Source organism: Oryctolagus cuniculus, chromosome 9 (genome assembly GCF_964237555.1).
Source record: "Oryctolagus cuniculus chromosome 9, mOryCun1.1, whole genome shotgun sequence".
Lineage (NCBI taxonomy): Eukaryota > Metazoa > Chordata > Mammalia > Lagomorpha > Leporidae > Oryctolagus > Oryctolagus cuniculus.
The window spans coordinates 17,370,061-17,385,488 of NC_091440.1; the positions used below are offsets into that span (position 1 = coordinate 17,370,061).

General features: G+C 46.0%; 1 protein-coding gene across 2 annotated transcripts in view; it reads left to right on the forward strand.

Annotated features, from left to right (window-relative positions):
- Positions 1–15,428, forward strand: part of ABCC4 (ATP binding cassette subfamily C member 4 (PEL blood group)) — a 267,134-nt gene that overhangs the window by 238,088 nt on the left and 13,618 nt on the right. For both annotated transcript variants that reach the window (XM_002713003.5, XM_051850536.2), the window contains 2 exons: positions 1,904–2,076; positions 2,547–2,652. In XM_002713003.5, the coding sequence (XP_002713049.1) occupies positions 1,904–2,076; positions 2,547–2,652 (279 nt within the window). The remainder of the gene's footprint in view (positions 1–1,903; positions 2,077–2,546; positions 2,653–15,428) is intronic.

The window sequence follows — 15,428 nt, forward strand, 5'->3', positions numbered from 1 at the left end:
GATACGTACTCCTGGAGTTAGACTTTCATCAGGAGTGCAGTGCAAGGCCACATTTCTATTAGCTTATGGAGATAGATGGATAGAAATACTCCATGGTCTGGGGGCAGGAAGCTGTTATGTTGTGTCCCTTTTCCATGAGTTTCATTCACTGCAAAGCAGTCATGAGACAGCAGTAAGCACACTTACTGCCCTTGGACATGGACTTAGGCTTGGGAAAGAACCATTCCCACCACAGGCTTTCACATAGGAGGTACAGCTTCCCACTGTTTGAATTTGTATTTTTCCCACTTTTCCAGTTGATTAAAATCTTTCAAGTGGTTGAATAGCTCTAAGATTATAGCACCTTCTTCCTGTAGTCATTTTCTTTTTTAATTTTCCCTTTTAGCATTCAAACTCATAGGCAGAGTATACTTTGAGAACCTTGGCTCAGCCGTAACGATCTTTTAACTGTTCGTACAGAGACCTTTTCTACTGGGAGAAAGCTGCTCTTTGAGAGAGTTCCTTGACCTCTGGGTGGGTTCTTAGTGTATGTTACCTGGCAGGAAGGGAGTGCAGGTGGGGAGGGGCACTGAGATGGTTTCTTTTCACTGCCTTCATTGAGAAGTAATTTATCTTCCAGAATTCACTGCCCATGTAATTGTGATTCAGCGATTTTGGTAAATGTGTAGAGTTGTGCAACAATCTAGTTTTAGAACATTTTTGTCACCTTGAAGTTCCTTGACATCTGCTTAAAATTAAAATCCACCTCCAGGCTAGCAGCATTCTGCTTTTTGTCCCTATCAATTCCACAGGCATTCTCCAACTAAAGATTAAGAGGGAACAGTTGTTACCTTTCTGTGTCTTATCAAACTAAGGTTTTACTTAGGATCCTGGAAATCCCTTAATGACAGTGGCGTGTTTAACACATGACCCAGCACGAGCAGACTGCATATGGATGGAAATAGACAAGCATCTTGAGTCTCATTAGGGTACTCTCCAAGTAGTGTATTTCTGTTGCCTCTGCCCTCTTTCTAATGAATATTAACCGGAACTAACTCTTTACTGTCATGTGGATCTTACAAGTGAGATATGAGGGGTTTTCAAAAAGTCCATGGAAAATGTGTGTTATGAAAAATTATGCATGAAGTTCAAAAATGTTCAGGGCCTCGTAAGTTGGCCCACACATTTTCCCAGATCCCATATTGGAGTGCCTGGGGTCGGTCCCAGGCATTGGCTCCTGGTTCCAGCTTTTTGCTAATGTGGAACAGATGCGACTGTAGTGAGGGCTCATTTAGTTGGATTCCTGCCACTCACCTAGAAGACATGGTTCCCAGGCTCAGCCTCAGCCCAGCCCCTGCCATTGCAGGCTTTTGGGAAATGAACCAGTATATGGGAGTGTGTGTGTTCTCTTTCTTTCTCTTTCTCTCATAAATAAATAATAAATATGTTCACCAAGGGTGGATGCTTGGTGTGGGCGATAATTCACCACTTGGTAAAACTCACATCCCATATTGGAATGCCTGTTTGGAGTCCCAGCTATTCTACTTCCAAGTCGGCTGCCTGTTCATGTGAGCCCTGGGAGGCAGCAGATGATGGCTCAAGTACTTGTGTCCCTGCCACCCATGTGGGAGACTCAGAGTGAGTTTGGGCCTCCTGGCTTCGGGCTGGCCCAGCCCTGGCTGTTGCAGGCATTTGGAGAATAAACAGAAGATGGAAGATTGATTTTCTTTCTGCCTCTCTGCCTTTCAAATAAAGTGAAGGTAAATTTTAAACACATTTTTGCACCAAAACAAACTCCCCATTGAATTCTGCAAACTTTTTGAAGTCCCCTCCTACAACACTCCACAGTTCTAACATCTAAAAGGCTGGTTGTCTTCAGTAGTACCTTGTGGAGTAAAATGTTATTCTTCTTTCTACTCTACAGGTACAGCTCAAAGAAGCCATCGAAGATCTTCCTGGCAAAATGGATACTGAATTAGCTGAGTCAGGATCCAATTTTAGTGTTGGGCAGAGACAATTGGTGTGTCTTGCCAGGGCAATTCTCAAGAAAAATAGAATACTGATTATTGATGAAGCAACAGCAAATGTGGATCCAAGGTACAGTGCTCAAGTTCATGGAGTATTGGATGTGAATATTACATGTGGTGCACAGGAAACATTGAGTGATGGAGAGATATTTCTAAGTGCTCCCTTTCCCCAAATATATATCTTAAGGACATTAATTCTGGAAAACAGGAAGAGACCAAGACATGGTTTATTATGTTACTGATACCATTAGGTATCTTAAGAAAATTGGATTCTTAAATTCAATGCCTGATAGTTTAAAGCAATTTGGAGGTGAAAGTATTTTCCATTGTATGAAAAACAATGAGAATTCGTCTTCATGTGTGTATGTGTGTGTGTGAGAGAGAGAAAAATCAGTAAATCTTTAAGTAGACTGTTGATACTTAGTTTTTTCTAGAACAAAATGATGTCAAAGTATTGATTTTTTAAAAAGTATTAACTATTCCCTCTTGAGTCTACTTCTTTCGTCCTCACTGAGCTGAATGTCACTTCTCGGATTGCAGAACTGATGAATTAATACAAAAAAAAATCCGGGAGAAGTTCGAGCAGTGCACCGTGCTGACCATCGCGCACAGGCTAAACACCATCATTGACAGCGACAGGATCATGGTGAGTCGCCCAGCTGCGGCGTCCTCGTTGCTCCCTTTGTCCCAGTTGTCGACTTTTCCCTCCTGGTAAATTGGATGGAAACCCCTCAAATTAATTCTCTTTATTTTTCCTCTCACGCTAGGCATTCACCACTAATAAGTGATATATCCACATCTCTCTGCCTGTTTGCATACTAAAAGTGTACTTGAGTTCCCCTCCTTTTTAAGATGGCCAACCAATGAACATATTCAGAACCTAAGCTTGTGATGCTAACTCGTAACTACAGACCAGTGGGAGCTATAGTCATTTTCACTGTGTCACGGTTGTTTCAGGATGTGGGATTCTCTTAATCAAAAAATTAGTCTTTCACTTAAAACACCAGGAAGTCGTAGGATGAGGCTGCAGAATTTCTCAGTTCCTGGGACTTTCGCAAGTTGTGCTGTGAAAGGGGATTGGAGGAATGATGAGATCCTCCACAAGCATTGTCAGTAAAGGGCTAATCTACTCTTGTCCATGTTGGTGAGAATGTGAATTAGTAGGTTACAAAGGTTCTTCTAAAAGCTGAAAATAGGGGCTGCCCCTTGTCCTGTCGAGATGCCCGTTGGCATTCTCACATTCCATTTTAGAGTTCTCGGGTTCAGTTCTTGGCTTCGGCTCCTGATTCCAGCTTCCTGCTAATGCAGACTCTGGGATTCAGCAGGTGACGGCTCAAGTGCTGCCTGATTCCCCAGGCCTAGCCCGGTCCTGGGGACATTTGGGGAGTAGGCCAATAGAGGGGAACCCTCTGTGTCTCCCTAATAAATTTTTTAGAGGATTTATTTATTGTTGAAAGTCAGAGTTACACAGAGAAAGGAGAGGCAGAGAGAGAGAGAGAGAGAGAGAGAGAGAGAGAGGTCTTCCATCCAATGGTTCACTCCCCCAATTGGCTGCAATGCCGGAGCTGGGCTGATCTGGAGCCAGGAGCCAGGAGCTTCTTCCAGGTCTCCCACGCGGGTGCCCGGTCCTTGGGCCATCTTCTACTGCTATCCCAGGCCATAGCAGAGAGCTGGATCAGAAGAGGAGCAGCCGGGACTAGAACCGGCCCCATATGAGATGCCAGAGCTTCAGGTCAGGGCATTAATCGCTGTGCCACAGCGCTGGCCCCTCCCTAATAAATTTTTAAACAAATGTTTTAAGAATATGACTTTATGCAGAAATAAACATGTTTTACAGAAAAACTAAAAATGGAGCTACCATATGATCTAATCCTGCAGTTCCATTAATGAATATATATCTAAAGAAACTGAAATCAGTATAGCAAGGGGATAGCTCCATTCCCATGTTCATTGCAGTGTTATTCACAATAGCCAAGATTACGGACTCAACCTAAGTGTCTAATGGGTGAATGGATAAGGAAAACGTGGTATATATACCTAATGCAATCCTATATAGCTTGAAAAAATAAAGAAGGAAATCCTATCATTTGCAACAGCAAGGATGAACCTGGAGGACCTTACGCTTTGTGAGATAGGGCAGGCACAGAAAGAAAAAATATCAATGATCTCCTCATACATAGAATCTAAAATAGGCGAATTTTACCAGAGGCCGGGGTGCGGAAGAGGAAGGAAGTGAACAGATGTTGATCAAAGGCTGCAAAGGTTAATTTAGATAGAATGAGTAAATTGTGAGATTTATTCCATGGCAATGTGACTATAATCAGTCACCGAGAAAATTTCAAATGTCTTACCTACAAAAATGATGGCAGTGAGGCAACGGATATGTCAAGCAACCTAATCTAATCATTCTATAGGGTGGCCATATCTAGAAATCTGTGTGTACCCCGTAAGTAAAATAAAATTATGATTTATAACTTAAAATGCTATTCAAAGAAAATACAAGGAGGGGACTCGTCAGAAAAACGTATGATTTCAGCAGAGAGGATTTAAAATAGGAAGTTTGAGTGGACGGAAACACTGATGTTGTAGTCTTAGGAAAGTTTGTAGCGAGTTGGTCCTTAGGCGTGGGCATTTGGCTCACATCCCCTAATGGGTACCTGTGTTGGAGTGCTGGCTTCACTGTGCATTCCAGCTTCCTGCTAAGGTGCACCCTGGAAGGTACAAGTGGTGGCTCAAGTCCTTGGGTCCTTGCCACCTATGTGGGAGGCACTGATTGAGTTTCAGGCTTCAGGCTTCTGCCTGGCTGTTGCAGGCATTTGGGGAGTGAACTAGAAGATAGGAGATCTCTCTCTCTTGCTCTCCCGCTCTCTGGCTCTCTCTCTTCTGCCTTCCAAATAAAATAACAAAAATAGTTAGTGCTCCCACCTCCATAGAAGGGGTCAGGCTGAACAGTAGGGAGTGCCAACGAGGCTGGTTCCAGAGGGGCTCTGCCAACCTGGAGGCTGGAGGCTGGCAGGAGTAGCGGCACCAGGAAGACCATGTGCCTGTGTCCCACAGTCAGTTCCCTCTAATGCCACCAACTGGCCCAGGAGCCTCTGAACTGTGATTGCCCCAGCATCACTCATCATGGCAGGAGACGTGATAAATACCCAGCGTGCCTGCTGCACTGTCGATCCAGGGCTGCACACGTGGCTGGCTGCAGGTTTCATCTCTGAACAAGTTCGGTCGCCTCTTCCTTCCTTAACAATTCAGTCTTTCCTTCTGTATTCTCTTCCTTCCTCCCTCTTCTTCCCTCCATCTTCCCCTCCCTTCCCTTTGTGACTTGCTCAGTTCAGTAAATCTTATGAGGTGGCTTTATAAAATTATAAGAGCAACATCCCTCAAAAGAGAAATAATTGGCTGAAATAAGCCCAAAGTAATGCAAGTTCTTTCTTTCCTTCTTTCTTTTTCTTCCTTCCTTCCTTTCTTTTCTTTTTTTATTTTTTGAGATTTATTGTATTTATTTGAAAGAGAAAGCAAAGGAGATCTCCCACCCACTGCTCCCCAAATGGCTGTTATGGTCAGGCCTGGGCAAGACCACAGCAAGGAGGAAGGAACTCCATCCAGGTCTCACACGTGGGTGGCAAGGGTCCAAATACTTGGACCATCTTCCGCTACCTTTCCAGGTACATTAGCAGGGAACTAGATTAGAAATGGAGCAGCCAGGATTTGAACCAGCGTTCTGATACGAGGTTTACCTGCTGTGCCACATCACAGGCCCAGCCCAACCTGTGACAGTGGACTGATTGTCATCCAGCTTGAGGGCCCCAACCATTGTCACTCTGGTATCCAGTGACAAGATGACAAAGAAGGGACCAAATTTAAGAAGACCTGTGTGGTGTATCAGAAACAGCTGGTAGAGTTTACTCTGCTATTTGGATGGTCCAGGCTGAACAGATTCATAAATGATTGATCAATAACGTCCAGACTTCTTAGGTCTAATGACTATGGATCTTGCTCTTTTGACTTTGGGCAGGGGTTCTTAACTATTACATCCTGCCCTCCCCCATAACCACTGTAATTTGAGCCAACCCCAGACTGTCGATATCTAAGTGATACCTTTAGCCTTAGGAGTGAATTCTGCCAAGCTACCCAACAGGAGTAGGTTGGTGTCAAGCACAGATTCTTGTGAGCTTCCAGCAGTTGGGCTGGTCCACAGCAGGGTGAAGGTCAGCCCAGTAGACCTTGGTGAGTGATCAGGTGACATCCCCAGTCCTTCATTCTGTCCTCCCAGACTTGTGTTTCTGAATGGCCCTCTGATAACCCATCCCTGGGGAGGCTGCCACTTTGTAAAGGACACCAAAGAGCATCATCCTGTGCCAGCCACCAGGGATAGGAAGCCACACCCTTGTGCCCACCGCATCCTGGGCTGCAGTGACCGGTGCCCAAGTCTGCGGAGACAGAACACGCTCACGAGCAGTGAGTTCTGTGAAGCAGGTCCACTTACAGAGGAGAGCAAGGGTCGTAAGCCCAGGACCCACCCTGTGCCATTTGCTTCCCAGCTGAGCACCCCAAAAGGCAGCCTGCTCCGGTGTACCTCCCTCCAGGGCCACAGGACTCACTTAGCAAAGCTCTGAAGGATGTCTCACTAGCAGGGGAGAGGAGCAATGGCCAGACTTTCTTGAGCAGTTCCTCCCTAACTCAAAATACGACACAACCTGGGAGGGACAGGAGCGAGGCCCTGCTATCCCAGGCGGTTGATCCAAAGCCCCCCAAAGCACAGTCCTGCTCTTTCATTTCGTCCGTCACCGTTTGTCCTCCTGGCTCAGCAGTGTGTTTTGCAGACTGTCCCCTAAGGATCCAGCTTCTACAATGAACGAGCACTGGGACCTTTCCTTGTCGGAAGCCCTTGGCTGGCCATGGATACTGAGCAGAATGACACCTTGCTCTCCAGCTCAGTTGGGGCCCTATTCCAAATAAAATCTTTGCTGCTAAATGTACCATGTAAATTTATTTCTGAGGGTTTTTTTGTTTTTGTTTTTAGTAGCACAGCATCCATGGTAGTGACTCCCTTTAATTGTCGGGTGCTTAGAAATACTGTCACCTTGAGATATCCTGTTGGCCAGGGAGACAGCAAGGAAGGACAGCATTTGGCAGAACTGTCACCTGCTTGCTGCTCTCAGCAGTCGGCATTTGACTCACAGGCGTGGCCTCTGGGTCACAAGCATCCTCTTAACCCATCAGCTTTCTTGCCGTTATCAAAATGGGCTGATTTGCTTAATTCTTCTTTTTTTTTTTTTTTTTTTTTTTTTTTTTTTTGACAGGCAGAGTGGACAGTGAGAGAGAGACAGAGAGAAAGGTCTTCCTTTGCTGTTGGTTCACCCTCCAATGGCCGCCGCAGCCAACGCGCTATGGCCGGCACACCATGCTGATCCGATGGCAGAAGCCAGGTGCTCCTCCTGGTCTCTCATGGGGTACAGGGCCCAAGTACTTGGGCCATCCTCCACTGCACTCCCTGGCCACAGCAGAGAGCTGGCCTGGAAGAGGGGCAACCGGGACAGAATCCGGCGCCCCGACCGGGACTAGAACCTGGTGTGCCGGCACCACAAGGCGGAGGATTAGCCTACTGAGCCGTGGCGCCGACCTGCTTAATTCTTTACTTAGCAATATTTCCTTGTAAATTTTGAGAACTTCAGTTTTTCCTCTCTGGATCATTGTCCATATGGGTTTTTGGTTTTTGGTTTTGTTTTTTTTTTTTTGCTTGTTTGTTTTTGTTTTTTAAAATGTATTTGAAAGGCAACGTTGGAGGGAAAGGGAGAGAGACAGAGAGAGAGGTCTTCCATTTGCTGGTTCACTCCCCATATGGCTGCAATAGCTGGGGCTGAACCAAGCCACAGCCAGGAGCCAAGAGCTTCTTCTGGGTCTCCACTGCTTTCCCAGGCACATTAGCAGGGAACTGGGTCAAAAGTGGAGCAGCTGGGACTTGCACAGGCACCCACATGGGATGCCAGTGCTGTAGGTGACAGCGTAACCTGCAGCGCCAGCCCCTGTCTTTTTTGTAAAGCAATTTATAGTCAGCCTTTCTCCCCTTCCAGTCTTGTCTGTTTCCCGCTCCCTCTCCCTGTTATAGTTGAAGCCATGGAAATGACATTCAGTTCTTTAGATGCACATCCACTCCCTCTGATGGCTGTGCCCTCTCCTCCCCGCTTCTTCCCATTGTTGGTGGCTCAGACCAAGGGGCTAGCAGTGGAGAGGGTGAAACGGATGCCTTGGGTAGTCAGGTAGGGGCAACTGGACTGGGATGGGTTGAATGTAGGATATGAGGAAAGAAAGGAGTCAGTACTGATTTCTTGGGGTGGGAGCACTATTGAGCCAATGGAAGAATGGGGAGACTTGGGGAGAAGCTGATGTGCTGGGAGGGATGCCAGGACTGTTGCTGACTTGTCACCACCCGTGACCTGTGCTTCACCATGGAGCCACCCTCTTGCACTCCCAACTCCACTCCAGTATTGGCAGATCTGCAGTTGAGGGCTCCAGGCCATAAGGCCACCAGCTACAGCCCAGGAGGTGCCAGCAGGAGCTCTAAGCTTGGCCACTCAAGTTGGTTTCTTTGCTGACTTTAATAGGGCGCGGTGGGAGCTGATCTCAGGGGTCCCTAGAGACCCTCATTCCATAGCTTCAGAGATGAGGAACTGCATCCATGCCTGGTGGAAGCCTGTTTTATTGTAGACCTTCTGATCATTGAATGGCTTTCAATTCCACAAAACCCACTGATGTTCTCTCTCTAACCTTGATTTTCGTTTCCAGCTTGATTTAGAAATGCCTACGTCCTTTCCAGAAAACAAAGGATGTTTCTCTTCTGCTGTTCTGAAAGCTTTGAGGACATAAAGACAAGTGGGTCAGCTGCAAAACCTCCCGCTCCGGAGGGCAAGGCCAGGCTGGGGTGTGGCTGGGGCAGTGACGGGAGCCAAGGAAGGGCATGGCCCCCAGCGCTGTCATCGTACAGTCATGTAACTGCAGGCGCTGAGGGTGTCATAATTGCATTCTCTTGCCCCGCTGAATACTTCTCCACAAAGACAGATGCATATGGTTTTGTTTACTGTACGTAAATCAAACAAAAGGCCTTGTTGGGAAACAACTGCGCCTCCATAATAGCTTTGTTTACGTGCTGGCTCTCCAGAGGGATTTACCCAGTTTTGGTTCATTAAGCGCCATTAATGCGTTAGGCTTAGACTTCTGTTCTATGAAGCTGTTCTCTCAATTTTAACTTTATTTAACACGGTGCAGCCGTGATGACGGCTAATTTAATCTTCCTCATTTGCTCAGTTGCCACAAAACAGCAGAGCAAGACGAATTAGAGATCCGTTCTAGCCCCACTCTCTAGGTGTTAAAGACAGCGTCTTCCCTGTTGTTTTTAGGATGAGCTGGTTGCTTATCCCATTTGCTGCGTAGCCAGTAACACCACTTTTTCCTTCCATCCGTGCACGCTCCAATCCCTCCAGCACCCTGGATTCACCCCAGTAGTGTGAGAAAGAAATGGACAGGAGGGGCCGGTGCCATGGCTCACTTGGTTAATCCTCCACCTGCAGTGCCGGCATCCCGAATGGGTACCAGGTTCTAGTCCCAGTTGCTCCTCTTCCAGTACAGCTCTCTGCTGTGGTCTTGGAGGGCAGTGGAGGATGGCCCAAGTGCTTGGGCCCTGCACCCGCGTGGGAGACCAGGAAGAAGCATCTGGCTTCTGGCTTCGGATCAGCGCAGCGCTGGCTGTAGCGGCCATTTTGGGGGTGAATCAGCAGAAGGAAGACCTTTCTCTCTGTCTGTCTCTCTCTCTCTCTCTCTCATTGTCTATAACTCTACCTGTCAAATAAATTAAAAAAAAAAAAAAAGAAATGGACAGGAGAATGTGCATCTGTGTTTGTGGCCTATCTTCAGTGTTTTCTCCATCAGCAGTTAGAGAATGCTTTGGGAATGAATTACAGAGAGGCAAAACCAAGAACAATTGCAACCCTTCTGATTCTAGGAAACCTTAGACACTTGTAGTCTCCACCTTTCTTCCTAACCTCAAAATCCTATTAGTAGAGCTTTCTCAGAGAAAACAAAACTCAAAACTGTTGTAACACATCCATCAACTTGCAGGTAACTTGGCTTTTATTTAAATTCTCCTTTTTATTTTTAATCTTCATGGATGTTTGCTATAATAAGCATCCTTCGCTGCACTGAGAATATTTCAGACGGAAAAAAATAATCAGAAATATGCAGAGAGCAGTGAGTGAGTGGCCCAGTGGACTCCCGTGTCCCACGTCAGAGAACCTGGGTTCGGTCCCCAGCTCCATTCTCCGTTCCAGCTCCACGTGCAGTCTGGGAGGTGGCAGGTGATGGCTCCGGTACTTGGGTTCCTGCCATCCATGTGTGAGATCCCCAGTGAGTTCCAGGCGCCTGGCTTTGACCTGGCTCAGCCCTGGCTGTTGCCAGCAAACCAGTGGATTGAAGATCTCTCTTACCATTGTAAAAATAGGCTGAGAGATTTGATCCAGTTGTTCAGTGGCAGGTAAATAACTGCTATGACCACAGAAAACACAAACTGGGAGCCGAGCTGCTTCAGGAGAGAAGGGGAGGCACAGCCCTGCGTGTCACCGTCGTGTCACCGCGACCCAGCCTTCATCTCTGGGAGAAGAAGCACTCAGTGTCCCAAGGCCCACGGAAGGATTTTGAGTGACAGTTGCCACATGCCACAGCATCTCTTCACAGAAGAATCCCAGGCACCCATTTTGCCAGCAACAGAGGCAACTTCTGTAGGCCTCTTTGTCAGCTGAAAGTTGGGGCTCCTGTCCCCACACCGCTCATGCCTGGAGGGCATCTCCCTTACTCACTCATCAATATGGGGAAGCTGTTCTGGGCTTTGCTGTCCCTGTGCCCAGCCTCGTCCCGAAGCCTGGCCTGCCCCTCGCCTTTCTCTGAGCCTACCCCGCCATTGCTGGCAGCGTCCTGCTAATTAAAATGGATGGAGTTGCTTTGCAATCGGTCCACTTAATTTTTACATCTAGGACAGCTCCCACTGCTATCTGCAGATATGTGCGCCTGATAATCACATCTCCCTGGAGCTTACGTAACTGCCTGACTCATCCGATAGAATGTATTTTTCCTTCATCTACTGGAGAGCAGCAAGTGATTTGAGGTTGACGTTCCTGGAGAGATCCTGGGGCCGAGGGATGCCTAGCGCACCAGCGTTCATGTGTGCTTTATTTTACAGTTGTGTTTGGCCACCGCAGGGGTGGGGACCCAGTGGGAGACTTCAGGAGGCTTCTCTTACAGTCAGGAAGGGCATTAAGACAACCCTCAAGATTCTCTCCATTTTTTCTGTACAGAAAGAAAATTTGGAGTTTGTCTTTACTTATTCTGAAAGATCTAGAATGTTTGATCAAGCCCGTAAATGTCAAAGCCAAGAGGTAAAATTGTATTCTTGGCATATTTCCCCCCCGTGTGCATCCCAGCTCGGTGCTTGTAGCATCTGCCTGTCCCGTCTTTTCTGTCCTTTCTCAGGTGTTGAATACAAATGAATCGCAAGCCTTTGGCCTCACCTCTGCACTGGCTCTTTCTCACTTCCTCTCTCTTGCCCGAAGCCTTGAATTTGAAGTGGCGTACTCCTCCAAGTCTCTAGCTCTAACTCAGTCGTGCCGCATTCCCCGGCTTTGTCTGATCCCCACGGCACTGGACTCCTTCTTCCCTTTATCCCAGACTTCACTCTCACCAAACTACACCCCTGGACGGTCACCCAGTCATGCCCTGGAGCTGGTCTCCTCTGTCCTTAACCCTCAGCCAGTGCACAGTCAGTTCACCTATCACGTGCAGCGTCAGACCTAGGAGATGCAGTGGTGGAAAGAGAAACCACACAGTCCTGCCCTTGAGGAGGTGCCGGGTTTGCCTCCAGACGTCCTGGCTCATGTTGTCCTTGTGTGTGGAAGGACTGCTGTCTTCCCACCCCACCCCACTTCTCCCTGAAGCTCTGGCCACAGGTGACCTCCTGCCGCTAACCTCTACTCTGTTTTGCCTTTTGGGGGAAGAGGAGGCAGCTCATGAATGTTTCCTTCTGTTTCTTTCTTGGGTTAAAGGAAGGTACCTGTCTTTGCCTCTCCCATGGGGTATGTTGTGCCAAATGGCATGTATGCAAAGTGTGCTATGTTTGTCACATACATTCAGGAATTAGTAAAAATTCACTCAAGTATAGTAAGATTTGTTTTGTTTTCTTTTTCTGTAGATGTACTCATACACACACTAAACAGTCCTGAGTCCCGACTATAATGAAATAGTGAAAAATGGACAGAGGGAGTGTCTATGCTTCCAAGCATACATTCGTAAATTATGCCAAGTTATATGCTACCCAAAGGAAATAGTATCTCAGAAAATTCCATTTTAAAATTCTCTTTGCCCTTAAATTACTTTTGATAATAAATAACAGTGTCTTTCTGTGGGGTCTCACCTGGGAAGGAAAGAAAGGTTCAGAGCTGGGTTTGAATCCCAGCTCTCCCACCTACTAACTGTGAGGCCTGGGCAGAGTCATTTGATGTATCTACACTTCAGTCCTCAGCTCCGGCTCTCAGTGTCTTAACAGGCTGGTGTTTTGCTCATCTTTGCCCCCTGATCCCGATAGTGCAATAGGTAGTCACTTAACATTGAGTGTGTGTATGTGGGTGGGTGGATGGATGGATGGACAGGTGGGTAGATGGATGGACAGATGGGTGGGTGAGTGGATGGATAGGTCAATGGGTATGTGGACTGATGAATGGGTAGGTGAGAAAGGTTATTCTCTGCCTCCCCTCTTAATCTATTTTGAGAGTTAACAATTATAGCTGTAAAAGCAATAAATGTTCAACTCATTTAACTTTCCTTTTCAAGTTCAATAACTTTTTATTTTTTTGTTTGTTTTCTTAGTTCTGGATTAATCTCACTGATCTATATTATTTGTTACAGTACGTCTATGCAAGAGTCTATCATTGCTCCAAACTAGCAGGTTCACCCATCTGAGACAATCATTCATTTTAAGATACAGTATTTTCTTTTAGTGCACATTAAAACAGTACTAAAGAGATTGGTTTTACCTTTTGCTTTTGAAGTGTTATCTTACAAAGGTTAAAATTCGCATTTAATAAGTTATCAAGCATTCTAATGAATTATTACAATTTTACCATCCCCCAAATTGAAGACTAAGCAAATAAAATTCAGTGTCACTAAATTGTTCAGACTTACAGAGCTCAAAATATTTTGACCAAAATTCTCTTTGTGTCATTTATATTGTTACTCCTGCTTTTTGAGAAGGTTTTTTTTTTTTTTTCTTTTTAACTCTGCTCTTTTAGCTTACGGTCAATTTTGAAAACTACTAATCTAAGTGGCATTCATGTATTTTCAGACAATATGAGGAAAGAAAGAAAGATTGTGTGCTCAAAATGTGAATAAGTTTAGGAGAAAGTTGGACATTGACAAAATATCAGCAGTACTTCTTTTCTATTAAAAATGAGGTGAAGTCTTTATAGTCAGGGAGCTCACTTGTGGTGATTTTTAAAAGTTGGCTTGTGGCTTTTGCAGAATAGAGAGTTCATCATTTTATAAAGTAATTTGATTCATCTATTTGCTTAGTCTTTAGCGTGAGAGAAACCTGTATTTTAAAATTACACTTTTTCCCCCTCCTTCAACGTCAGGAGGAGTGGTTATGCTCTGTAATGTTATGCTTAAGTAAAATAACACATTCGGGGCATCCAAATTGGCATACCAAATTATAGGACATTTTAATTATTATGTGGATGTGACAGATTCAATTATTCTTGAACTCTTTTGAGAAAGCTGCCCTTAGCGGTGATTCACAGTAGTAAACAAAAGATTAACAGGAAAATACCCTTTATGAGACTTAATAAATGTTTCCAATTCAATACCAGGGGACAGAATTAACTACAGTATCTCAGCGTGGAAAAACAACCTGTGTCCTGCTCAGAGTTTGAGCGTGTTCTCTTAAGGTGAATTTACTCTAAATACAGCCTCAGCGAAGAATTAAGCACCACTTCACATCAGAACTCTTTTCCTAGATGCGTCACTGGGGCCAATTGTCTTGGATGCTTCCCTCTGAAACCATTAACCAAAGCCACTAATAAGTAGAAATGCAGGGTGGAGAGCCCCCCCCCCCTTGCCTTTCCATCTCCAGTGGACATATTAATGAGCAATAAATGGCTAAAAGGCAGGCAGCTAAAGAAAGAGAGAGCAAGAAGCAAGGAGAGATAATTGTGAAAACAGATATTCAGCCCCTGAGCCGTTCAGAGTGGGCTGCCCCCATGTGCTGTGTGGGCTGTGATCGCTGGAATTTGCAGCTCAATTTCTTAATTACTTCTTTAGTCTTATCCACAGAGAAAATTGGATTTCTTGAGATTTCTTCTGTGCAGAGCAATTAGGCTAAAGCTGCTTAGGGTAGCAGCTCTCTTTGGCCGGTCTTGTACTCTCAGAATAATAAACCTCAAGCAAAGCTCACTTCTGCTTGCCTTAACCTCACAGACAAGGGGTTAGCCCCTCTTACCAGCTGATAACATCTAGGACCCTAGAGAAATTCTAGAAACATCTTCTTTTCCAAACATTTGGAAAATCATTTATTTATTTGTTTTGCAAGGCAAAGAGAAAGAAAGATCTCCCAGCCACTGGTCCAGCCCCCAGGTGCCTGGGCCAGGCTGACTATTGTTCAGATTCTGTCAAATCAGCTGAGCAACTAATTTTCTCCCAAGCCCTAGCATCTGATATGTGTGATATTACCCAGCCTTTTAGAGAAATTGAAATTGATTTTTTTAAAGATGTATTTTATTTATTTGAAAGTCAGTTACAGAGAGAGGTATAGACAGAGAGAGCACAGAGAGAGGTCTTCCATCTGCTGGTTCACTCCCCAGATGGCTGCAAAGGCCAGAGCTGCACCAATCTGAAGCCAGGAGCCAGGAGCTTCTTCTGGGTCTCCCAAATGGGTGCAGGGGCCCAAGGATTTGGGCACCTTCTACTGCTTTCCCAGGCCATAGCAGAGAGCTGGATCAGAAGAGGAGCAGCCGGGACTAGAACCATATGGGATGCCAGTGCTTCAGGCCAGGGCTTTAACCTGCTGTGCCACAGCGCTGGCCCCAGAATAGATTTTCTTAAATCAAGAAGACCCCTAGGGCCAGTGTTGTGGCACAATGGTTAAGCCACTGCTTGCAACTCCAGCATCCCATAGGGGAGTTCCAGCTGCTCCACTTCTGATCCAGTTCCTTGCTAATGTGCCTGGGAGAGCAGCAGAAGATGGCCCAAGTGCTTGGGCCCTATCATCCATGTGGGAGACCCAGTTGGAGTTCAGGCTCCTGGCTTTGGCCTAGCCCAGCCCTGGCTCGTGGGTTGCATTTGGGCAGTGAATGAACGATGGAAGGTCTCCGTCTCCTCTCTAAATCT